The 26,441-nt window shown below is 51.6% G+C and overlaps 1 protein-coding gene across 1 annotated transcript; it reads right to left on the bottom strand.

Moving 5' to 3' along the window:
- Nucleotides 1-1,443: 1,443 nt before the first annotated feature.
- GPR157 (G protein-coupled receptor 157) lies at nucleotides 1,444-21,363 on the bottom strand. Its single transcript, XM_046661702.1, has 4 exons — nucleotides 20,771-21,363; nucleotides 9,107-9,320; nucleotides 4,890-5,084; nucleotides 1,444-4,429 (listed from the first exon to the last, which is right to left on the bottom strand). Exons 1-4 carry the CDS (start codon nucleotides 21,352-21,354, stop codon nucleotides 4,214-4,216), a joined length of 1,209 nt encoding a protein of 402 aa, XP_046517658.1. The 5' UTR covers nucleotides 21,355-21,363; the 3' UTR covers nucleotides 1,444-4,213.
- Nucleotides 21,364-26,441: the final 5,078 nt, after the last annotated feature.

Below are 26,441 nucleotides of genomic sequence, written 5' to 3'. Positions count from 1 at the left end.
TCATGGCTTGAAAAGCTCATTTCTTTTTAGTGCTGAATACTATTCCACTGTCTGGATGGACCACAGTTTATTTATCCATTTACCTACTGAGGGATTTCTTGGTTGCTTCCAAGTTTTGGCAATTATGAATCAAGCCGCTATAAACATCTGTGTGCAGGTTTTTGCGTGGACATAAGTTTTCAACTTTAGGTAAATACCAAGGAGCATGATTGCTGAATTATGTGGTAAAAGTATGTTTAGTTTTGTAAGAAACTGCCAAACTGTCTTCCACAGTGGCTGCACCATTTTGCGTTCCCACCAGCAGTGAATGAGAGCTCCTGCTGCTCCACACCCTGCCCAGCATTTGATGTTGTCAGTGTTCCGGATTTCGGCCATTCTAATAAGTGTGTAGTGATCTCTTATTGTTTTAATTCGTATTTCCCATGATGTGGGGCATCTTCTCATCTGCTTATTTGCCGTCTGTGTGTCTTCCTTGGTGAGGCATCTGTTAAGGTCTTTGGCCCATTTCCTAATCGGGTTGTTTGTTTTCTTATTGTTGAGTGTTGAGAGTTCATTGCATATTCTGGATAACAGTCTTTTATTAGATGTCTTTTCCCCCAGTTCTATTGAGAAATGACTGGCGTACATCACTGTTTAAGGTGAAGGTGCACAGCGCGATGGTTTGCCTTACATAAATTGCGAAATGATTACTACAATAGGATTGGTGAACACCCATCATCTCCCATAGGTACACAGACGTGTCTTTTGCAAATATTTTCTCCCAGTCTCTGGCTTGTCTTCTCATTCTCTTGATAGTTAATGTATTTTTAACTTCACAAAATCCAGAAAGTGGAACAAAGAAACAAGCAGCACTTTTGGGAGCAAAGTTCCCAAGATTTAGCTGTTTAAAAAAAAAAAAAGACTTGAAGGTGGGGCTGCACGGGCGGTGCAGGCCCCACAAACCAAGGCCGCCGTCTCCAGTGGGTGGTTTGGGAAGGCTGCTCCCTTCCGAGAAGAGCCCTTGTGCCCCAGCGTCCCTGACCACCAGGAAGCCCACAGCTGCCACTGCAGTGGGTCTCGGTGCGTCATGATAAAACAATGCAGAAAGGGCGATGTGGTTGGTGGCTCAGTGCCGAACTATCTCGCTCGTGAGTTCAGCCTCAAGCCCTGGGTCCTTGGAACTTGGACCTGTTGAGCCTTATATGGGACAGGGCCCAGGAATCTGTATTCTAAAGTCCCCGCACCCCCAATGTGATCCTATCAGGCAAACTCAGGAGCAGCTGGCTATGCCGAAGGGGTGGCTGCCCCACCTGACTACATTTGCCACAGAGAAGGGCCCAGACGTTTTCTGTCTTCAGGTCTCGGCCACGTGGAAGGCTTTGGAGCCACCCCCACAGCACACGCCAGTCTGAGTCACCTTGTCCCCCCTCCCCACATCACGGGAATCACTTTACCACACGTGCAAAAGGAAAATAATTATTTTAATTAAAATAGCAAGACTTTGGCCTTGACCCAGACAGTCAGGGTTTTCATTACAATTTTGCATGTGCAAAAAAACCCTCATGCTATGTCATTATGCCACCACGGGCACGTGACAGGCAGTTTGTAAATATGTCTTTCCTTGTCACAGACCTATGAAGAGCCCCGTGGGCACCCTCAGCCTCGGCCAAATAATAATCTATATTAAAACACAACACAAACAGAGAAACAAAAACAACTCAGAAGCACAAGGAGGCGAAAAGTACCGGGTAAACCTGATCAAAAGACCGAAGTTTGGAAAGTACCCGAGAAGAAGGGGCGCAGAGCTGAGAACACATTGTAATGGGACCGCAGCACCTGTTCAGGCTGAGATGACACATCTGTAACCGAGGGGTGAAGGTGGACAAACATTTGTGACACTGAGAAGAGAAAGAAATCCAGTGGGGCTCAGCAAACTGGAAGACAAGCACCTTCGTCTTGCTCTGATCAGAAGCAAGAGCCCTTTCTGGACCCTGAGGATGCGACTTCATTCCCATACATCTTCAGTTCAGAACTCTACCCACCTAGCTAGACTGATCCAAGAAAGAGGTGACATTGTTTTCAAAGTTGGCGGGCCAGACCTTCTGCCGCTGTCAGCACTGGACCTGGCCCCTGACCTCAGGCCCAGGTATTGGCCAAGCCCCTCCCCTGCCCACACGGTCTCCACCACTCACAGTAACACACTCAACCGTCTCCAGAGACTGGGTGGGCAGCACAGGAAGCTGAAATAGAAATACCCAGGTGTAACTTCGGGGCATTACTTTTGGGAAGTTTTTACAAAAGCAGACAGCACAGCAGCATCAAATAAGTGGAATGAGAATTTGAGGGAGCCCTAGGCAGCCAGAGATACTCTTCTCTGAGTCCGTGACTCCCTCTGCAGGCCTCTCCTGGCTACAGGCTGTCTGAGGAAACCCGGTCTCGCTCGGAGGCAGCTGGCATTGCATCGTAGGAGCAAAGGACTCTGGGACCCGCTTCCGAGCAGGACTTATTCTAGCATGTCACACAAACAACCATCCATACTCTAACTCAGCTTATTCTAGCATCAAACACACACACGCACACACACACACGCCCACACTCTAACTCAGCTGTGAATCACTTTTTTTTTTTTTTTGCAGGACACAACTTCCTGAATTTTTGCTCCATTCTAGAAGCTAACGTGAGGGTCTTTACCAGCTATGTGCCCACGATCCCCTGTAACATCTTTAGGAGAACCCAAGATTCCCCTAACAGAGGCTGTTTCTGTAAAGAGACTGCTTTACTGACAAGGAGCTTTCTGTGGGGCAGCCCAGAGCTTTCTTCGAATCCTAAGGGGATATTCACCTCCTGTTGATTTTCATAAAGAATCCTTTTTTTAACAGGAACCAAAAATGAGCATTTTGGACCTAGTTCTGTAGATGACTATTCCTTTCAGATTCCCTTCCTGTTACAGATTTTGCTTTTGAGAGTAAAACAGGAATCAACAGGATGGTTGCCTTTGGTTTCAACTCAGAACCGTTTTCACTGGTTCTGAGAATCATTTCAGTTTGCAGAGTCCTTACGGAGTCCCACAGAGGGACAGCTGTGGGGAACAGTTGAGCTTTTCCTCCCCAGGCTCCCGCAGTGACCTTTACACCTTCCATTCTCAGCCAATGGCTTCTGTGACATAACAGAGAAACTGTTTTCTGCAATAAGAGGAAAGTACTGGTGGGAGGGCCATAGAATACAGAGATGGAGATGCTTATTTCAAATCTCTTTTAAATGTAAATAATCACCCCACGACGCATGTGTCCCTACTCCCCACGCCTTCCCCTTCAAGGGAGGACTTGGTGTTTGGACCATTCACTAACTCCCTGGTCACCTTTCCTATAAAAATGAAACTAGGCTGTGAATGAGCAGATGCCCTCCCCTCACCCTCGTTTCAGTCTTGACACGCACAGACCCAAGAGACAGTGGGGCGTCCAGGGGAGTCCCTGCAGCGGCCTCTTGTCCTTGCTCCAGCCTTGCCGTGGAGGAGGGAACGTGTACCTTAACTGACTGGCCTGGCCTTGAAACTCAAACACCATCTCCATCGAGGGCTGGCAGCCCACAGAGAGAATCGGGAGGCCCCACGGAGCCCGGCGGCCCTGAGCAGCTGTGTTGGGCTGTGCTCACGGCGGTCACCAGAAAACCCAGACGGAACCTTCCACCTGGTTAAAGCGCACTGGCTCTTGGAGTGACCAGCAAAGCCACCTAAGAAAAGCCGGGCTCTCCGGGGAATCTCCACGCCCTGACAAAGCAAGAATCTGCTGCATGCTGTCTGGGTGGGGGACACATCTCTGGTACCCCGACATTTTATTCAGGATGGGGGCACAGTGTACATATCTCTTCGTGCTTTTCCCACGGCGGTGGGTCCCTTAATTGTAAACAGTGCCGTGTGGTCAAGAGGCCAGTGACTCCTGGACCACGAGGCAATGTGGCAGTGACCACAGGCCGCTGGTTTCCCTGAATCTCAGTGCCGACCTCACGCAGACAGACACCCCTGAGGGCAGCGGGACGCGGTGTGGGGAGACACGCCGCCTGAGGGTGAAGGAGGTAGAAGAAGCTGAGAGCGGCTGCTCCCCGCAGGCGTCCAGAGCTTCCACAGTGGACGGCTCTCAGTGCAGTGGACGGCCACCCTGCTCCCTGCAGCAGGGACTCAGAGACCACCTGTCCCCAGGTAGGCAGCACCCATGCACAGAACTAGGAAGGGAAGAGCTCAGGTGCTTGGAAGTTCGTCTGGGGTCCATGTGGGGCCCTGAGGTTGCCCCGGCTTGGATGATGCAGGAGCCTTGGGAGGGCCAGCCGGGCTCGTGGCAGAAGGCTGGGGGGAGCAGCAGAAGCAGCAGAGAGAGAAGAGCCGGGTCCGGACGGCACGGGTGCAGAGGACGAACATGATGCAGTTGGCGCCTCCCTGAAACGTGTTCCCGATACCCTGTGAGGGAGAAAAGAAGAGGCATGGGTGCAAGGGCTGGTGTGGCTCCTACCAACACACACAAGGAGGCTGGGAAGTGCTGCGGACCCCAGAGCCTTGTCCTCCACCCCTTGAGCCTGGTCTGCAATGACCTTGGCCACGTGGGCCTATGGCAGAGCTCTGGGCAGGCCTGAACTTGCAGGCTTGGCCCAGACCTGTCTCTAGGTCTTCCAAGTTGGGAAGGACCCAGGATTAGTCAACTCCCCTGGGGCTACTCCTAGGCCACCAGACAGCACCCCAATGCCCTGGGTGGTGCTGGAGCCACAGCGACCCACCTTCTCTCCTCAAGGCTCCCTGTCTTGGGTAGGGAGGAAGGGACAGTGGAGCCGAGTGGATCCCCAGTTGGGATGCGCTCACTCCGCTGGGGGAAGGGATCTGACTCTGCCACCGGGACAGCAAGGGCTAAGGAGGGCAGACCTACATGCAGGACGACCAGCACCGGCGTCCGTACCGCTGGGGAGCCACAGAGGGTCAGGACGAATCGCACGGTGCTCCAGACCCGGAGGAAAATGAAGATGAGCGGGATGAGGACCAGCTTCTTATCGGCCACGGAGGTGTGGCGCTGAAGCTGGTGCGCCTCAGAGACGATGGGCCGGTACTCAGAGAGCGCCTCGTGCTGTGCAGGGAACACGGAGAACAGATATGAGCAAAACGGGCTGCCTGTCTTCCCAGGACTCAAACTAGCTGCAGACGGAAGAAGTGAGCTGTGCAGCGCCTTCCGACCTGGACGCTGGAGTCCCGGGTTCCCATCTCTAGCGTGGACCCTCTTCCTGAACTCCCATCTCCTCCATCCGTGTCTGCTCCACATCTCCACACGGACGTCCAAAACACATCTGAAATTTCTCATGGTGAAAACGGATCGCCCGATCTCGACCCCGAAGCCTCCTGCGTGCTTCCCCATCTGAGCTGATGGCAACGCCAGCCCTCCAGCTGCCCAGGCCAAAAACTTGGGAGTCACCTCTGATTCCCCTTTTTGCTACAGTCCACGTCGCATCCACAGGCAAGTCCTCCGGGCTCTACCGTCAAGAGAGATCCAGAATCTGGAAGCCCTGTCCATCACCGCCGTCACGAGCTCGGACCAAGCACCATCACCACCTCTCTGGGGAATTGTTACTGCCTCTTAGCGGGTCTCCCTCCGTCCCCCTTACCACCCAAGCCCCTCCCCACTACAGTCTTATTCTCAGCACAGAAGCAGCGCAGCTCCTGGAAAACCTGAGTCGGATCAAGCCAGTCTTCCACTCAAAGCTTTCAGTGGCTCCCCCTTCACCATTCCTTACAATGTCCCCAACCCCAGTCAGCTCTGACCTCATTCCTACAGTCTTCCTCCTTGTTTACTCTACTCTCGCTACACAGGCCTCCTCATTATGCCCCAAACATGCCAGGCACATGCCACCCCAGGGCCTTTGCACAAGCTGGTCCCTCTGTGGAGTGCTCTTCTCCATGAGTCTATGTAGCTCATTCCTTCACCCTCTTTAAGTCCTTGCTCCAATGTCGCCTTCAGAATAAAGCCTATCTTGACAACCCAAGGTAAACTGCAAAGGTATTTCCCACGTAGTCCCATCCCATATCCAGCTCTTTATTCCCGTCTGTTTTTCTTTGCTCTAATCATCCTCCTTCCTAGACAGCGTTCATCCTTGTTTATCAGGCCTATGGCTTATTACCACCCTCCCCCTACAGAGCACAAGCTCCCCAGGGAAAAGACCTGCTGTGTCCCTGGCCAGCCTCTCCCACAGGAGAGGCACCATTCAAAGCTGGAACAGAAAGAAAAGGTGGGCAGGCACCAGTTTTGGCTTCCCTGCCCCTGGGAATGCCCTTCAGTGAGAGGAAGGGGGAGGCTCCACTCCCAGATCACGAGTTTGTAAAAATAGGTGAAACGACATAACAAAGATACGTTTTTGAGCCTGGTCCTGTGTCAGGGACGCTGAAGGCCCAGGGCAGGGGAGAAGCCACACACCTTGGTATCTCTGGGCACCCAAGCTGTGCAACTCATCTGCTCAGAGCACCTGCCTCCTCCCCAGAGCCTTCAGCAGCAGCCCAGAGAGCTGCGTGCCCAGCACCCATCCGGAACCCAGCCGGGGCCGTGGGGGCAGAGTGGGGAGCTGGGCGCCAGCTCGGGCTGCCGGGCTGCCCCTCCGCAGAGCGCAGCCTGCTCTGGCTCCTTCAGTTTCAGCTCTCCTTTCAAGCCAGACGCAGGGAGCACCGCTGTGGGGCATCAGAATTGGCCACCCCAAAATGTGTCTCTTTGCTTTGCCTTGCCTTGATTATTTTTTTTAATTAAGATTATGATAGTTAACAACCTAGTGAAATTACAGTTGTACATCATTGTTAGTCATGTTGTAGGTACACCACTTCACCCCTAGTGCCCTCCCCCCACCCCCACTTTCCCCTGGGAACCACCGATCAGTTCTCTTTGTCCATATGTTAACTACCACCTATGAATGGAGTCTTACAGAGCTTGTCTTTCTCTGTCTTTTGCCTTGATTATTATTATTATTTTTTAAAGATTTTATTTTTCCTTTTTCTCCCCAAAGCCCCCCAGTACATAGTTGTGTATTCTTCGTTGTGGGGCGTTCTAGTTGTGGCATGTGGGACGCTGCCTCAGCGTGGTTTGATGAGCAGTGCCATGTCCGCGCCCAGGATTCGAACCAACGAAACACTGGGCCGCCTGCAGCGGAGCGCGCGAACTTAACCACTCGGCCACAGGGCTAGCCCCTTGCCTTGATTATTTTTAAGAACAAAAGACTCTGAAAGAAACTTGGACACCCATCCCCTGAACTGCCTAAAAGAATTTAAGATAAAATCCCTGTCCCCAGGACAAGCCAGCACCATAGACAACTCTGGGTATGGCAGGCCGGGAGGGTCTGTTCGTACCAAAGTTCTGTCTGCCAAACATCTGCTTCCCCATCTCCGTGCGAATTGTCTTCCTCCCCTGTGAAGCCCCAAACCACTACCCGCACCACCCTCCTCTGTCTTTAGCTGAAGATGGTATTTACGACGAGAGCCTTCGCCATTTTGGCAAGTTGCTCAGTTTTCCTGAGTGTCTCCCATGCATACATGTTATAGCTTTGTTTGATTCTCTCCTGTTATTCTGTCTCATGTCAACTTAATTCATAGCCCAGGAGAAGGACCCAGTGGGTAGAGGAAAGTTTCTTCCTCCCCTACACTGTCCTCATTCCCTGCCCACCCTTCTTCCTTTTTTCTGGTAACATTTGCAGAGTTGCGAGAGAGGACCCAGGCTTCCTGCCCGACTACACAAGGACACGGAAGCAGACAGACACACAGAAGGGCAGCTGCAGAGGGGCGTCCTGGGCAGAGCCGGGTGGAGCTGCTGGGAGCCTTCACCAGGGACTCAGAACTTCCCAGGGCAGCAGAAAGAGGAGGAGGTGAGCCAGGTGCCCTGGCAGAGACCAACCAAAAGACCACAGGCAGACAAAGAGGACTCAGACCAATGGGTAAGTCCTGGGGGCATCTATGTCAATAACTCCAGCTGAGTCAGAAGGCGGGGGAGCAGGGAGGGGTGAGGATTAGTTGAATTTCTCAGTAGAAAGGGAACCAGAAGTCTCGACTCAGAAGACACAGATGGGAGTACAGGGCGGGGATGAGGTGTCACAGACAGCTGCGAGGAGGGGTGGGGAAATGGCTGCTGAACCAACGGTACGCCCCGAAACACGAGGACACTCTCTCCCACAGTCTCGGCCTTGAAAACTCAGGGCACCGCCCCAGCCACCCTGCAAGTGAGCCTGAAGCCCGTCTTCAGAGCTTTTCTGTGAACTTGCCTGACTGCTCCAGCCACTGGTCCATGTCTGAGTTCTTGCTATAAACTCCCACTGCCACACAGAGCTGTCACGCGTAGCAGATGCTCGATACAAATGTGTTGACTAAATGACCCAGTGGGTCCACGGATGGGTTAACCTGAGGCTTGTTTGTGGCAGTTGTAGCTAGGGGGAAGCCCATACTCTATATTTGCATAACTGTAGTTAAGAACAAGAATAAATCTGGCCAGACTGTCAGAGGAAAACCATTCCTTCCTAGAATTTCTGGCCAGCCCAGCCTATTGATTTATGAATTCCTACGAGCCTGAAAAGTCTCCACTTAGGATATAATTTTAATCACCAAGGACGATGAGGAGAGTGACTGGTATCACTGATTATGAAACGCCCCGCCCTCCCCTCCCAGCAGCATCCAGTCTGTTCTTACTGGGACCTGCTCATCTTTCATCTAAATGCCTCTCAAGGCGGAGCACCCGCGGAGGTCTGTCCAGGAGGGGGCAGCAGAGGGCCGCGGCCGGGACGCAGGCTGAGCGCGCAGCCTCCCCGATTGCACAGTAGCTCCCTGCTCAGGAGCTGCGGAGTTCGGGGAGCCCCTCAGCCTCCGAGTCCCCGCTTCCTCATCCACCAGCGGAGGAGCAACAGGACCCACCCCCGACAGGGCTGCGCGATTAAACCAGACCCCCCACGAGGCGTGTCATTCAGCGTACGGCACGGTGCCTGACGCACAGCAAACGCTCCATCACTCTGGCCTGTTACTAGTTCTGCCCCCAGAGTCGCAGCCTAAGGTGGCCGACCCCGAGGCCGGCACGCCGGGCACAGCGGCCACACAGAGCTTCGGGCCAGGGCCCCGGGGCGGCCGTGCACCTACCGCTCTGTTTATGTGCTTCCTGATGAGCAGGTAGAGCAGGGGCAGCGTGACGTAGGCCAGCATCTCCCACAGCTTCCCGGTGAGCAGCATCCACAGGATGTAGTCCTCCGCCTCCAGGTCGATCCAGCACCAGCCCACGGACACGTCCGAGGCGTCGTAGCCGATCTTCTTTAGAGCGACAGCTGCCACGGTGATGGCCAGCGGAACTCCCCAGCTGAGGAACAACGAACAAACAGGAGGTCGTGAGGTCAGGTCCCAACACCCAGCAAAGCGAGGAGAGGGTGCACTGACTGCGACGCCCTGCGGAAAAGGAGAGCGGTGCTGTCCAAGGCCTGGATCAGACAGTGTCCCTGGAGAAAGAGGGGCAGAGTCCTTAAATCCCCCACGCCAGCCCCACCAAGCCCAGGCCAGCCCCGCGGAGCCCAGGTGAGAGGGCACAGGGGATGTCCTGGCCTCCTGCCTGGAGAGACACGCCCTCCCAATGCCCAGAGGCCGGGTTCAGCATCCCCCGGCTCCTTGGAGGCTGGTGCTAGGATGCTGTGGCATGGAGAGCCACTCCTTCCTGCCCCGAGGGGCCTGTGCACCAGTGAGCAAACACCAGCTATGCGTCCATGTCTCATCCACACACCCCTGTAGTCAGCCAGTCCCCGTGGCTAGCAGCCTAGGTCTAGGGGTGCACACAATGGTGGCTTGGGGTTGTCTGGGCGGGGAATTCCAGGATCCTGTGTACCTGCAGCAGGATCTAGGAGAGAAAACATGGGCTTTGACTGGACACATCTCCTTGGTCCTAAGGCCTCCTTGCTCTAGGGGAACGGGGTGTCCCCTGGCAAGGGTCAAAGTGGGCCCTTCAAAGCACAAAGCCCAGGGCAGGGCCCTCCCTCAGGGCCTAACTTTTCTAGAGTTTACCCCGACAGCAAACCAGCCATGATTCGGGCTGAGCCCCAGGCCCCTCCTAGTCATCTCTGCCCAGTCTCCTTGCAAAGCATTTTAAATCGGTCAGGAGGACACACAGAAGCTCCGTGGCGGCACAGCAGGGTGATGAAAAGCTTGGACTGTGATGCATGGGGTGGGTCCACATCTCGGCTCTCTCCCACTTGGCCTCAAGAGATCACTGTTTTTCTCTGCAAAGTAGGGGTGACAACAGTGTCTATAGCAGAGCATCATTGTAGGTCGTTAGGAGAATAGTGTATGTCCAGTGCTCAGGACTGGGCATGTCAGTACCTATGAACCCTGTTGTTAATGAGCTGTGTCCTGCGGTCCCACGATTTGGGACTGTGGTGCAGGCGCCAGGCGTGCGTGAGGCCCATGCAGTTTCTGCCCCTAGGAACAGGACACGTGGGCTTATGTCCTAGGTCAGTCGCCCGGAGGACAAGCAGTATGTAAGCAGGACAGTGTCATCAGTAAATATTTAGTTCAGAAACTGTCCTTGGCGGGTTCTGTGTAAGGGATTTCGGCTCTTTGTGAAGACAGTCGTAGAGTACAGACCACAGCCACAGCTCAGTCCGTTGGCAAAGCAAGGCCAGGAGAAATGCTGTTTCTCCCAGGGCTGCAGGGCTGTGCAGGATGCAGGGGTGGGATGGCGATAAAGGGAGAAAGTGAACTCCTTTTCCCTCAGCATCCTCTCCCCTAACAGCTGGGAGGCAGAGGCAGCATGTCCTCCCCAAAGTCACAGAGCCACAGAAGGGGCAAAAACTCCACAAAAGCTAGAGTTATGAGAAAGGGACCACGTTACACTCGGGAGTGTGTCCATTTTACACGCTTGTTCTAGCCGAAGTTATCTATCAGGTAAGTTAACATATATTTGTGTCAAACCGTCTTGTCATAATAAAAGATGACCGTTTTAAAACTCACGCCACCCCGGGAGTTTAGGACAATGTACGTCACAGCTATAAGCTCCGCCAGGGCGAGGCCATGTGGGCGCTCTGCTCTATCTCACCATCCAGAACAGTGCCTGGCACATGGTGGGGGCCTGCCGAGCGAAGGAACGAAGTCTGAGCCACCCTGAGACTGCAACAGCTTTCCCTATTCACTCCTGAAATTTTCACTGCAAGGACACTGTTAAAAAGCAGATGAAGGCTCTTAAAGTGGCAAAACTGCAATCCTGAGGGTATACGTTTTCTCATTACCTTATGGTTTACAGGAGTCCTCCAAGAAATTTTAGGAAGGGGAAAAGCAGTGTGTGGGGACTGTCCCCCTGAAGGAGGCTGGACTGGAGTTGAGGACTCCCATTCAGGCTGGAAGGCAGGAACGGGCAAGGCGTGGCGGGAGGAAGGCCTCTGTGCTGGGAAATAGCCAGAACAAAGACCAAATAGGCTTTGAAAGAATTAACAACGTGGGTTTGTTCAATCAGAGTCACTGAACATACGCATAGGATGGCAGGGGTGTTGGGGAGGTATTCAAGCAGGAGGGGGTAAGAGGAGACAATATCAGGGAACCGGTGGGACTGGAGTGGGAGGGACCGTCTAACAATCCCACAGAGCAGGCTCAACCAGACTCATAACTCCTGGATACGGGTCGTGGTGTGCTGGTAATGTTTAACAACCGGCTCTCCAGAAAAAATGTGTATGTATGTCTACACACGCCTCCAAGTTGATTACAAATTGTACTGATATAAAGGATGAGAAGCACCGAATTTGTAAATAATAATAAAATGCATAGTACTCGTAAATTCCACACAGCCAATTAATTCTCACAGAATGCTTTTGCTGATTCTTGCTGAACTTTGGCATCTGCAGCCAATCTGTGGTTGCAATTAGCAAATGAGAGAAGTTCTATGACATGAGGTTGGGTGATATTTTCATTTTCCTTAACAAGTAAGATGAAAGTGAAATAAGGAAGACACAGGGGACAAGACGAATGCTGGAGATGCAACGGTTCGATAGTGACGTGCAACTTCTTTGCAGGATCAGATAATAATTTTCCAACACTGGAAGAATATTTCTTTTTTTGGGGGGGCTCCATGGAACGTGTCATCACCTCCCCCTTAAATACCAGGCTTACTGCTCACCCCTATGGCTGCCACCTTGGCTTAAGTTCAGAGACAAGTAACACTTTTAATCTTTACTATTAACATTTTCTCCATCACTTTCTTAAATCTAACCAGGGGTCCAGCAAACTATAGTCCTCAGGCCAAATCTGGCCCAAGGTCTGCTTTTTTTTTTGTGAGGAAGATTCGCCCTGAGCTAACATCTGTGCCAATCTTCCTCTACTTTGCATGTGGGATGCCTCCACAGCATGGCTGATGAGTGGAGTACGTCTGTGCCCAGGATCAGAACTCGCAAACCCGGGCTGCTGAAGCAGGACGCGCAGAACTTTAACCACTCAGCCATGGGGCCAGCCCCTCCTAAGGTCTGTTTTTTTAAATCAAGTTTCATTGCAACACAGCCACACTTGCTCATTTGCACGTTGTCTGTGGCTGCTTTCAAGCTACAGCAGCAGAGCTGAGCAGTTACAACTGAGAACACACGGCCTGCAAAGCCGAAAATACGTAACTATCTGGTCCTTTACAGGAAAAGTCTGCTGACGTCTGCTCTACAATCAACAAAACAAGGAATCAAGCCCTGATTTGTAGTGTTTGCCCATTTCTATGGTGTAAATATTCCCACCATGGCTAATTTCAAGCCTCCAACACACGCAGTTGGGGACAGATGCACAGCACCACAACATCAAATAGTATTTCCATCACAGAGACACAGTAGATGAAATAACCTCAAGGGCAGAGATAATAGTAAAATAATTAGGACACAATGAGTTTTGAGTATTTTTATTACTTTTGCTTTTAATATAATTTATTTAACTGTAAGTTTATATAATTTAATTTTTTATCAATGGTTATACTTAACAATCAGCTCACAAAATGCCCTGAAATTTAACAATCCGCTCTCACAAGCTGGCTCCAGGACACTGCTGGAAAGAGGACAAGAATAGGGAGCTGAAGACCCCCCAGGTTCTGATCTATAGAATGAGGAGAAGGTAGGTAGGTACTTTTGGCAACCTCAGATAAGCCGAGCTGTTCTCTGGTCTAGTGGCCACCCTGGCAGTATGAATCTGGAAGGCACCTGTGTGACATAATTCCTGCTTTCCAGAAATGTATACTTCCAATTTCTGACATGTATCATGTAACAGTTTTTTATCCCTCCAAAAGAAGCCATCAACCAAACATAAACAAAATCAGAACAAATAAGATACAGCTTAATAACAGCAAATGTGAAAAAGACCAAAGGCCTTAGTTGATTGTGACCAAGAAACTCATGTGGTTAGAGGGGGCACCCTGATGTCCAGATGTGGGCAGTTCAGAACGGCCAGTGAACTGTCCTGCCTCTGTGTGGCTGCCTGTGACCCGCAGCCTAAACCTGAGAGTATGTGGAAAACTACTCAGCCCTAAAAAAGACAAAGTTGTGTCATTTGCAACACCATGGATGGACCTTGAGGGTATTAGGCTGAGCGAAATAAGTCAGACAGAGAAAGACAAGTACTGTATGACTGCACTCATGTGGAAGATAAACAAACACACAGAGAAGGAGAACAGATTAGGGGTTACCAGAGGAGAAAGGGGTGGGGGGAGGACAAAAGTGGTAAAGGGGCACGTGTGTATGGTGATGGATAAAAACTGGACTGTTGGTGGTGAACACAATGCAGTCTCTCTAGAACCTGAAATAGAGTGACGCACATCTGAAATTTACACAATGTTGTAAGCTAACATGACCCCCTCCACCCAAAAAAACCAAACCTGAGATTGTGAAGTTGGCACCAGAGCCTGGCATGTAAGGAGATGTGGGGCCTTAAGCTAAGCTCAAATGTTTAAAGACTCTTGACGAGGTCCTGCCAGTGGAGAAGGAACCGGTTAGATGGCTGGAGGAAAAGGCAGGGTGTCCTGCTCAATCCTAAAACCGAGGGCTGAACGGGGAGCTTCCTGGGAGAAGCCACATGACCACGTGCAGGGGATGCTATGAAAGGCACAGCGGGAGGGACATGACTAAAGCAGGCCACCGACACGGCCCCTTCTCTCCAAACCTATGACCCTGAGATTGAGGAAAAGCGGGTTGGGGTCACCTAGCTGAAGGGAGCCTGAAGACCACACTCTGAGCAGAGTCCCCCACTTGGAGGGGCACCAACAGCTTCTCCCTGAGGTGCCCAAGCCCAGCTCCCACGTGGTTTTGCTTGCAAACTGAGACCAGATTCCAAGTTGGCTTTCTCCCCCCTTGGAGGCTCTACGGGCTAAGCTGTGTCCCCCCAAAATTCATATGTTGAAGTCCTGACCCCCAGCACCTCAGAATGTGACTGGATTTGGAGACAGGGCTTTTAAAGACGTGATTAAGGAGCTGAGCCGGTGGCAGAGTGGTTCGCAGGTTCAGATCCTGGGTGCGGACCTACACACTGCTTATCAAGCCACGCTGTGGCGGCGTCCCACATACAAAATAGAGGAAGACTGGCATACATGTTAGCTCAGCGACAATCTTCCTCAAGCAAAAAGAGGAAGATGGGCACAGATGTTAGTTCAGGGCCAATTTTCCTCACCCAAAAAAATAAATAAATAAATAAATAATAAAGAGGTGATTCAGGTAAAATAAGGCCTTTAGGGTGGCCCTAATCCAGTTTGACTGGTGTCCTTATAAGAGGAGGAAATTAGGATACAGACACACACAGAGGGATGAACATGTGAAGACACAAGGTCTAAATGGCCATCTACATGCCAAGAAGAGGGGACTCAGAAGAAACCACCCTGCCCGCACCTTGATGTCGGACTTGCAGCTTCCTGGGCTGTGAGAAAAATCGATTTCTGTTGTTTAAGCTGCCCGGTCTATGGTACTTTGTCAGGGCAGCCTGAGAAAACTACAGAGGCTTTCTACACACTGCGGGGAGAGACATGCTCCGGAAAAGGGGTCGCATCCCAGCTCCTGGGGACCCCCTCCCAGAAGCAACAGGATGAAGGGGAAATGTCCTCCCCCACCTCACCAGACTGGCAGAGCTGGCAGGGACCCTCAGCCAGCTCGGGGAGGGTAAACTAACCAAGAGCCATTCAGACTTGTCACACGCTTAGCTCTTCTTGGAAGCCAGCATCCTTTTTCTTTTTAATCTCCTCCAGAGAAGGGGAACTACAAATACCACAGGAGGAGCGAGGACGCGAGTGCGCCATCTCTGACCCTGAATTCCCTGGCATTTGTCAGATGACCGCAAGCAGGTGGCCTGTGCCCAGAACAGCAATGCTGTGGGTTTCCCTCAGAATTCCCAGCTCTGCCCAACCGGGAATCTTCTGAAACCTCTCCCACCAGAGCCAGGGAGGGGGACGCCCACGGTGATGAGAGCCACGTCCACCTCATGCACCGAAGGGATGCTCTTCCCCACTGCTCCCAGGGCCGCAGGCTCTGCTCGGTCGTTTGCTCCCACCGTTGGATTCCTGCACCGTTCCCTCACCCCAAACCTCACCCTTCCCACAGATCTTTGTGGGGGGAGACTGGCACCTGCTGGGAAGGAAACAAAGGGGTCTCCTCCTTCTCCTGCTGGCCGGACAGCAGTGCCTGGTCTGCGTGCGGCCTATGGAAGACCTTGAGTGCGAACGTAACTCAAAAAATGCTCTGAGAACAAACCATCAGGCAACAATGTGCCCATTTAGAAAGCTCTGGGGAGCAGGACAGAGCGGGCCTGGAGGGGGCAGCTGCAGCGAGCAGGCCTGGTGCAAGGCGTCACAAGGCTGCGGCCACTGGAGCCTTCTCCCGGAACAAAGGGCACCTATTGTTAGGTGCGGGGCAGGACATGGGAGGACTGCAGGGATTCAGCCACTGGCCAGGCCACCACGAGGTCACTCTGCAGCTCTGGCCACAGAAGGGGGGTGTCCAAAGGCACTTTTATACACACAAACCTGAGCGGCCCTCTCTGCAGCCCTGGTTCTGGGGGCACCAAGGAGCCACTGCAGCACTCAGAGCCCACCTGGGGGCGGGCCAAAGGGGCCCCGGTGAGCACGGGCAGGACCTGACCTCGCCTTGGCAGAAGGGTTAAGGGGCAGCCTCTGCTCTCGGGCCCCGGTGCTGCAGTCAGCTTCCCACAAGTGCACAGACGCACAGAACCAACCCCGCAGCGGCGTCCTCTGGAAACTTTTTGCGGGGAACAAACAAAACGTTTGTTCATTACCTTCAGCTCTTGTTATGTTGGGGAGCACTGACCAACGTGGGGTGCTGTTCATGCAGCTACTGCGTCCCTCCCTCATTCAGAGAGCTCTGCCTGCAGCCTTGTCACGGGGCCCCACGGTGAGCTGGTTTCTGAGGAGAGGGCGCAGATGACCTTCTCTTTCAAGGCCACAGTTCCCCTTTTCTCTGCGCGGGAAGTTCCCACTCCCCACAGCAGGGTGAACCTGAGATGCCACAGACTCCTTCTTCCTCAGGAACCCCCAAGCAAACTCCAGAGAGTGGGTGGGCACGTGGGCCGGGGCACAGGGCCCATCCCTGCCAGGGGTCATGCCCACGCCCACTTCAGCAGAGCTGAAGGAAATCCTAAGACTGCCTGAGGTGGCCAGTTTGGCCAGGACCCTTACTTCTGGGGAGATAAGGCAAGAAGATGAAGCCCAGCCCGCCCCCCGTGCTCACAGGACACGCTGGCTGATGCGAGGCACAGTGGTGGCCCAGGGTGTGCAGGTGGGGTAGGATGGTTCATGACCCTGCCCCATATTCCCTCCGAAGGAGCCCACCAGCTCGTGGGGGAAGAGGGGCTGTCACTGCTTTTGAAAGGCAGGTCACCTCCCCCAGGGGCACAGGGATGGTTTCAGGCCAAGTTGGCTTATGTTACTAGAAGGGAACTGACCCCACCCACAGCAGCTCTGGGCCCCGGGCTTCTCAGCACCTTCTTAGGTGAGTATTGTAAACAGATGGCCAGGAGCACATCCACATCAGTGTCAAATATGGGGCCTCTGCATCTTGCTGCCTCAACAGCCAGGATACAGGGCGGGACGCCGAATATTCTCACACAACCTTAAAAAGGCAGCCACCACCAGGAAATTCAGGTCAGAATACTGTCAGACTCAGTGATGCTGAACACTTGGGTGGAAGTTCAAAGAGTAACAGGCTATTTCTCTCAACAAGATATGTAGCAATTGCAAAAGGAAAAATAGTAACTGCAGTGGAGAACTGGCAGATAACGCCTTAACCAGCCCACCCACCTCAACATCACCAGTAATGACACAAACCGGGAGGAAGCGAGGAGACGAACACGCTTCTGCGAGATTCCTGCCAGAGGCGCGGAACCTGAATCCGCTCACGAGGAAGCATCACACGAGCCCAGCAGAGGCACATTCTACAAACAACAGGCTGCACTCTTCAGAAACGTCAACGCTATGAAACACGAAGAAAGACGGGAGAGCTGTTCCGGGCTGAAGAAGGAGACATGAAGACTAAGTCAACCCATAAGCCAAGATCTTTCTTTGCTGTCGGGGACGTTGTGGGAAGACTGACAAGCCGCAATGACGTCCACACTCAGGTAACAGCTGGGTTCCAAGCTAACCTCCTGCTTTTGGAACGTGTATGTGGTTCCGTAAGAGACTTCTGAGGATACATACTAAAGGATTTACGGGTCTGAGGGCATCAGGTCTGCAATTTGCGCTTAAATGGGTCCAGAAAAAATAACTGGAGAGGAGAAAGCTCACATGATAAAATGTTAATAATGGGTGAAATCTGGAAAGTTAAAAATAAATCTCTATTGAATTTTATCTCAATTTAAAAAATTATTGTCAAGGCCAAGAGACAAGACGGAATCATAAAAGGAGGACTGACCTTGAAATTCTAAGGCTGACCCTCCTGCTTGGCTATGTGGCCTCGGGCAAGTCTCATCTGAGGGTCAAGTCTCATCTGAGGGTCACGTCCTGCCCATTCCCTTGGGTTTCTGGTGATCAATGAGCTAAGGAATGTGCCTCAGCAAGACCTCAGGAGCCAGAGGCAGCTCGTGATGAAATAAATACAGTTTCCCTGAGGATAAAGTCTAAGCTGCCCTCCTTCTCTAGGGGAAAAAAAAAAAACATCTTTCTGTAAAGGGAACCATGTGTGCATTTCGAGGGAGCCCTCAGGGGCCCAGCAGGCGCTTTCTGGGAACTTGTGTGACTGGCGCGTTCTCTCCAGCCTCCTGTCCTACACAGTTGCATTGTTTTACAGATGCTTTTTTCACTTAACATTGTACCGTACCATTTAAAATATGACTTTTGGAGTTCACAGCCAGTATCTAACGGCTACACATTTCCGGGTGAGGCGTAGTCTATAACTTACTGTTCCTCTACTTTGTGGATGTTGAGGTTGCTTTCAAATTCTCGCCAGGAATACAGTGCCACACAAACTCCTGTGTACACACAGCCTGGCGTGCATTATGGATTATCTCCTCAGACTAGGGCCCTATAAATAGGATTAATGGATCAAGGGGTATGAACCAAATACTTTCTACATGGATTATTCCAATTTACACTACCAATAATAATGTAGGAAAATACCAGTTTCATTGGCATTCTTCATGTTTAGTATTCTGCCTTACTATTGTTTTCTTCTAAATTAATGACAAAATGGTACCTTGTTGTTATAACTTGTATCATTTTGAGTATTAATGGGGCTAAACTTTTTCCCATATATATTTATCAACTGCTTGCACTATTTTGTCTGAATGTGTCCTTTGTCCATTTATCAGGATATCTATCGGTTTTTTAAATAATTCATAAAAACTCTTTACAGAATAGAGATAACCTTTTGTTTAAATACTTAAAACACTTTCCAAGACTGGAAGGTTTGAAGAAGAGTACTGGTTATCAGTAGTCTGAAATGGTTAACAAGCCGATGGCTGCAGCCCGCGTCTGAAGATGAGACTTCTCACGCCAACCAGATCCTTCAGCAACAATGAACTAATACTTCAGAGAAAGACGCTGGAGAGCCCTTAACAAGGTCATTAGCAATATAGTCTGGGAGGATCTAGGTTACCAGATGAACCTGTTAGACAGGTTTTACCAATTCTCTTGGACTAGCACAGCCATGAGTGCTAACTTCTCAAAGGGAATGAATTATCCAAGTCCCTTTCTAGCTTGGATTCAGGTAATTTTCTTTTAAGAGGCAGGTGCATCACATTCAACAGACAAGATGAACAATTTGCTTTTTTATGGCCAGACTTTCATAGGAGACCTTTCCTAAACATCACAGAATACAGCCCTAGAAGTGAACAGAAAGAACTCCCTCTCAGGTCTCTTGGGAAATTTGTCTTTTCTATAGGAGCTGCACCAGGTTCTCTTTATCACTTAAAAACTATATGGTATTCAGTATCTTTAAGAAAGTGAGGGAAAAGAGAAGAGATTCTTGCAAAGAAAGTCTTGGGCTCCTTCTCCAGCACACATGAACTCTGCGGTACACGCTCCCCGCCCACAGCCCACCAGCCTGCCAAAGACGGGGTCTCTGAAACGCCCCGACAGAGGTCAAGCGGGATGCTGCAGGGGAGGACCGGCAGCCTGCTCTCTGCGGTCTCGGCAGCGTCTGAGACACCGTTCCAAGGGCTCCTTGCAAAAACTTCGACCTGAACAGCTGAGAAGCAGGCCCCTTAGTTTTCCAGGGACCAGCTGGCCTCCATCCAACAGTTCTGAGACCTGGAGGTCAAGTGACTCTTGCAGGCTTGTGACCTAACTGTTGTGACACCCAGGTGACCTGTCTCCACCAAAGTGCTGACTGTCCTCAGTCCCCTGGAAAGCACTCAAGTATTTAACAGAGAGGACCTATAATTGGCAGCATTTGGTGCTCTCACTGCAGGGAGGCAGAAGAGGAAACAAGCCCTATAAGATTCACCCTATAAGCCTCGGGTTCAGCACAGGACACTAACAGATGTTCCAGTCTTGAAATTACACCAGGAAAGACGCAACCCTCTTCCTCAGCTGAGGAAGGAGTCTCTGCTCTCAGAGACTCCAGGCAGCTGGCGGCCGTCTTCCAAGCAGCCTCTGCCACCGACCTCAACTTCAGAGATGCTGAATTCTAAAATTCAAGATCACCTAGAACAGAGATAAGAACAGACTGGGGCCTAAGGTCTAGAGAGGGGCAAAGATTAAAAAAAAAAAACAGAAGACAGTCCTTTGTAGATTTTACAGCTGAGGCACTGCATTTGGCAGAGAGCTGGACGGACTGGCAGCCTGGGAGCGGCCACACGCACCACCTCTGCTGTAGCATGGGATGGGGGTGGGGGCATGCGATAGGGAGCCGCCTGCCCTCCAGCCTGGGGCAGCCACCTAACTCATCTCCCAGCCTGAGAACCAGGCGCTTCTCCCCATGGGCAGCAGAGACGGCCAGAGCGCAGTAAGCAGGAAACTAAGGGCCCAGAGTGTCCTCGCCAGCTCTCTCAGGGCTGGGCTCTGATGGGCAAGCTCTGGCCCACCCTCCAAGGAGCTGCGCTGAGGCGCCCACCTCGCTGAGGTTCGGGCTGGGGCAGCCACAAAAGGGTGTCCTCTGCGGTGATGCTCAAAACAGGACCACCTCCCGGAAAAGTCTAGCATCTTCCCTCTGGCCCAGGGCTGCCCTCGGGCAGGAGCAGACACTGCCCGCCTGCCGCCCAGCCATGGGTCCGACCAAGACGCGGGCGCCAGAGGGGCGTGAAGGCCACAGGGGCAGCAGGCAGGGCCCAGACGGGACTCAGGAGGGCTCGAGGGAAAGCAGCGAGGCCACCACTCACCTGACGATGTGGAAGGCCCAGAGCAGGCGGCCGGCCCGGGGCCCACGCGCGGCGTGGACGATGCTGAGGTACAGGTAGAGGGCGATGGCCACCGTCCAGAAGAAGGAGCTGGTGTTGGCGAAGGTGGAGAGCGCACCCTGCAGCACGCAGTCCCACGAGGGGCCCGAGAAGTCTTGCAGCACCCCGTAGAAGTAGGAGGCGGCCGAGAGCAGGTCGGCCAGCGACAGGAAGAGCAGCAGGCGCCGCGCCTGGCTGCGCAGGTCGGGCCACAGGGCGTGCGTGGCCACCAGCAGGCCCGAGCCGAGCGCGGAGAGCGCGCACGACAGCAGCACCACGGCGCGCTCCGACGGCACCAGCTCGGTGGGCGGCGCGGGCGACGGCATGGCCGGACGGCGCCGGGGCCGGGGCGCGCGGGCGCCGAGAGCAGAGGCCGAGCCGCTCGTGCGGCCGCCGCCGTCTGGGCACCGACTCGACCGCGGCTCGCGTACTGACGCCCGCCCCGCCCGCGTGCCGGCCCCACCGGGCCCGCGGCCCAGCCGCCCGCCGCTGCTCCCGGGCCCGGCTCCACGCCCCGCCCACGCCATCAAGCCACGCCCCTGCGCCCGCCCCGCTCCACCCCGAGACCCCCACGTCCCCGCCGCCGCGGGCCCCGCCCACGCGCCCCACGCCCCGCCCATGCCCTCCACGCTCCTCCCCATGGCCCACGCGTCTCGTCTACGGCCCCGGGCCCCGCCCCGAGCCTCGCCCACGCGCCCCCACGCCCCGCCCCACTCCCACGCCCTCCATTCTCCACCCCGAGGCTCCCACGCCCTGTCCGCAGCCCCGAGCCCCGCCCTCGCGCCCACGCGCCCCATGCCGTGCACTCTGCACCCTGTAGCCACCGCGACCCGTCTGCAGCCCCGCCCTCCTTCCTCACCCCTCCCCTCTACTCCGCCCGGGGCTACCCCTGTTCTTTCCAGATGGCCAGGACATCTCGTCCTGGAGAGGGAAGGACTGGCATTTTTAGGGCTAATATTACCTTCTTTCCTTTCAGCCAGCTTGTGCGCGGGGCGTGTGCGGTGTGTATGTGTGTATGTGTATGTTGGGTGAGGGATGGAGGCATTATTTCCACTGGTAACAAAAGCACTCTAGAGTGTAAGCCTGCTTCCTTAAGCTGTAGTACCAGGGGCGGGGGTGGTTACTTTGGGAAGTGGGTGTTTCCAATTTTCTTTACGAAGAGCACACTTTTTTAAAATTAAACTTATTAGGTGTGATTTTTAAAAAATGAAACATTAATTCCCCAATTTTTTTCTTTTTTGAAAGTTTCATATTTCTTTAATTGAAATATAATTTGTGTACCATAAAATTGGCCCTTTTAAGTGTACAATTCAGTGGGTTTTAGTATACTCACAAGCTTATCTAACCATCATCGACTAATTCCACATCTGCATCACCCCCAAAAGGAAGCCAGTTAGCAGTCCCTCCGCGTTTCTCCTTCCCCCCAGCTTTTGGCAACCACGAATCCACCTTCCGTGTCTACAGATTTGCCTCTTCTGGACAGTTCACATAGACGCAGACAACAGGTGGTCTTTTGTGACTGACTTCTTTCACTCGGCATGTTTTGGAGGTTCATCCACATTGTAGCATGTATCAGAATTTCATTTCTTTTTATGGCCGAATAATATTCCATGTATGGATATACCACATTTGTTTTTCCATTCACCAGTTGGAGGACATTTGAGTTGTTCCCACACTTTGGCTATTATGAAGAATGCTGCTATGAACATTCATGTACAAGTTTTTGTGTGGACGTGTTTTCGGTTCTCTTGGGTCTATACCTAGAAGTGGAATTGCTGGGTCACGTAGTTACTCTTGTGTTTAATTTTGGGTGAAACTGCCAGACTGTTTTCCAAAGTGGCTGCACCATTTTGTGTTACTACAGCAATGTATTAGGGTTCCCACTTCTCCACAGTCTCCTAACACTTTATTATCTGTCTTTCTGATTCTAGCCATCCTAGTGGATGTGAAGTGGTGCCTCATTGAGGTTTTGATCTCCATTTCTCTGATAATGATATGGAACATCTTGTCACGTGCTTATTGGCCACTTACATATATGCTTTGAAGAAAGGTCTATTCAATTCTCTTGCCTATTTTTTAACTGAGTTGTCCTTTTGTTATTGAGTTGTAGGAGTTTTTTATATATTTTGGATACTAGAATCTTATCAGATATATGGTTTATGAAAATTTTTTCCAGGGGCTGGCCTGGTGGTGCAGCGGTTAAGTGCGCCCATTCCGCTTCGGCAGCCCAGGGTTTGCCAGTTCAGATCCTGGGTGGGGACATGGTACCACTTGGCAAGCCATGCTGTGGTAGGCGTCCCACATATAAAATAGAGGAAGATGGGCACAGCAGCAAAAAGAGGAGGATTGGCAGCAGTTAGCTCAGGGCTAATCTTCCTCAAAAAAAAAAAAAAGAAGGAAAAGAATAGAGAAAGAAAAGGGGGGAACAAAAAAAATTTTTTTTCCCATTCTGTGGGTTATCTTTTCACTCTCTTGATAGTGTACTTTGACGCACAAAAGTTTTTATTTTGACGATGTCCAAATTACCTATTTTTTTTACTTTGGTTGCTGTGCTTTTGGTGTCATATCTAAGAAACCATTGTGTAATCCAAGCTCATGAAGATTTAATCCTATGTTTTCTTTCTTGCCACTACCACACTGTTTTGGTTACTGTCGTTTGTAGTACGTTTTGACGTGAGGAAGTGTGAATTCTCCAACGCTGTTTTTCTTTTTCAATATTGTTTCGCTGTTTGGGGCCCCTTGCAATTCCGTATTGGTTTGAGGATCACCTTGTCCATTTCTGAAGAAAAAGGCCAGCTGGGATTTTACTGGGGATTGCACTGACTCCGTAGATAAATTGGGGGAATGATGCTATCTCAATAATACTAAATCTTCTTGTCCATGTACATGGGATGTCTTTCCATGCATTTAGGTCGTCCTTACTTTCTTTCAATGATGTTTTGTAGTTTTCAGTCTACATTAGATTTGATTTTGCATTTGATTCATAAAAGGCAAAGGTTATCATAGGTGTAGATTATCTTTTTGTGTCTAACTTTTAAAATAATTGTATTGTGGAATAGGCATTCTGCAGAAAGCCTAAAATACAAATGCACAATTTAATAAATAATTATAAAGCAAATACTCATCCAGAGCAAGAAATATAACATTACCAGCACACCAGAAGCCTCTCCCTAAACCTCTTTTTCTTCCCTTTCAGTCATTTTCTTTCTTTCTTTCTTTAACCATTCATGCATTCATCCCTAAACAAAATACTACAGTTTGCCTGTCACTGAATTTTATATAAATGGAATCATACTCTATGTTCCCTTTGTGTCTTCTATTTTTTGCTTAACATTATATTTATGAGATTCATCTGTGTTCTTGCATGAAGCTGCAGTCCATTCATTTTCATTACTGTATCGTATTCTATTGTAGAAATAATATATTTATCCATCCTACTGTTTTTGGACATTTGGGTTGTTTCCAGGTTTTGGCTGTTACAAGCAATGCTAGAATGAGCATATATTCTTTTTTAATAAAAAAAAAAAGTTACTAGGGGCTGGCCCCGTGGCCGAGTGGTTAGGTTCGCGCGCTCTGCTGCGGGCGGCCCGGTGTTTCGTTGGTTCGAATCCTGGGCGCGGACATGGCACTGCTCATCAAGCCACGCTGAGGCAGCGTCCCACATGCCACAACTAGAAGGACCCACAACCAAGAATATACAACTATGTACCAGGGGGCTTTGGGGAGAAAAAGGAAAAAAATAAAATCTTTAAAAAAAAAAAAAAAAAAAAAGTTACTAAAAACAATTCTCTTGAACTTGAGCAAGCACATTTATGGGCTTTGCTCTGCAGAGAGCTGAAGAGCAGCTGTTTTCCTTCTGAGTCACTGCAGAAGCCCCTGACCCCCTCCTGAGAGGACCCCAGACCATAAACAGACCCGGGCCAAGTGCTGTCAGTGAAGCCTCTCAGCTTCTTACTGGCACGACTAGTTTCATGCCTGAATTGTGCAACCAGCCCTGGGCTTTGGCACATGGCCGGGCAAGAATGGACTGGAATGGACTCCCTTCCCTAATGATAGTCATTTAATCCTTAGAGTATTTGGGGGGGGTGGGGGGGGGGAGCAGAAGAGGTCTTCTGGCAAGCGGCTCTGTCGGCAGATCAAGCCTGACTCCATCTTTCCTGCTTTATTGAGATGAAAGCACTCTGCCCGCCCCCCCAGGTGCGTGGTTGGCTATTTTACAGCTAAGTTTGATCTGGAGCTTACTTGGTGTTCAAAGAACTTTCATACTTCCCACTACTTGGGAAGAAATAGGAAAGACATGCAATGATAGAGCTTCAAATTGTTTCAATCTAAATTTGAAGCTAATTTCCCACAGTCTGAGGTCACTGATGTTCCCGGGAGGGGGCCAGCTGGGGGGGGGGGGGGCGCGTCCAGACATTAAGCGGGAGGCGAGAATTGTGACTCCCAAGTTGCTGGGGGACCTTAAGCCAGCCAGTGTGGCCTCAACCAAAGGGAGTCAGTGACTCGTGACCCCCGGGCTCTCAACAGAGTTCCTCGGCTCTGCTTCTTCCATCCCAGGGGCTGCTGGTCCTCTGGGGAGGCCTGACAGAGAACAGCAGGCCCAGAGAAACACCAGGCCCCAGCTGCCTCCAGCGGTGCCCACCCCATGTGGAATGCGATGGCCTGTTAGCCACATTTTTTATTTCTGGTCTTCTGGTACCCCCTCCCCCTCCTTGGGGGAATTGGTAAGAAACTCACTGGATTCTTCTTTAGACCCTGATTCACCTCTCTAGCGATTGTGCCAGGCCAGCTGGCAGTTGTCTGCTGCTCCATGTCCAGTGTCCAAAGGGGCCATGTCCACGGTCCTGACACATTGTGACGGCCTCCTTTGCACCCTAATTATCCAGCGGCAGAACTAGGGGCCCAGACCCAGAGAGGACCCATACCGTGGCCAGTGACCTCAGCAGCAGATTGGCTTCAGTTTGCTCTTTCCTCCCTCCCCCCACCCCAGAAGCTAGCACAAGATTCTCCACCTCTGACAACTGCAAAAGGGTGACACCGTGAGTCTCTAAATTGGAGGAACCCTAAATGACTTCTGAGCTCAACTCCACCCTAAGTCACAAGCCACGTATGTGATTTTTAAAACTAGAACAGAAAAGAGACTTTCCTCCTGTTGTTGGTAGAAATGAGGGCTGGCCACCTTTCTCATTTCCCTGTTTGAGGGTGAGTAGGGCTCATCTTCCTACCAAGGTGCCATGACAAGCAAAGGCTGTGAAGAGGAACCTTGCCCCGGCAGGCCCCTGTCTGTACTCCCCCACCCCCAGCATCCCCAGAGGAGGTTGTGCAACCCCCAGCATGCTCATGTGACTGTTGGGCCCCACAGAGGAAAGACTAGGACTAGCCTGACCAGCCACGTTTCTGGAGTCAGAGGCCTTCTCTTCAAGGGACATCATCTAGTGGGTGTATTTTCTTTTAGAAGCTGTCAGGTCTCAGTGGGATGTGTTTAAACTCGCTCCCATCACTGAGCCTTCCCCTCCCCACTCCCACTCTGAAGGCTGTTGCCCCCACTTTGCTATGCATGCAGCCCTCCTGCCTGCAGAAACTCTGAAGACGCTGGTTCTGATGGGCTCTCCCA

The sequence above is a fragment of the Equus quagga genome, chromosome 5 (assembly GCF_021613505.1).
Source record: "Equus quagga isolate Etosha38 chromosome 5, UCLA_HA_Equagga_1.0, whole genome shotgun sequence".
Taxonomy (NCBI): domain Eukaryota; kingdom Metazoa; phylum Chordata; class Mammalia; order Perissodactyla; family Equidae; genus Equus; species Equus quagga.
Note: the sequence above shows the minus strand (reverse complement) of the source record. Positions and strands in the feature narration are given on the sequence as shown.

What these genes read in the sequence shown, in the direction of transcription:
- GPR157 (XM_046661702.1), bottom strand. Translation starts at nt 21,354, where the DNA reads ATGGCGTGGGCGGGGCGTGGAGCCGGGCCCGGGAGCAGCGGCGGGCGG. An exon ending in TGGGCCTTCCACATCGTCAG is followed by an intron (nt 9,321 to 20,770) that starts GTGAGTGGTGGC and finishes GTTGTTCCTCAG; the next exon opens with CTGGGGAGTTCCGCTGGCCA. An exon ending in GGAAGCACATAAACAGAGCG is followed by an intron (nt 5,085 to 9,106) that starts GTAGGTGCACGG and finishes TTCCCTGCACAG; the next exon opens with CACGAGGCGCTCTCTGAGTA.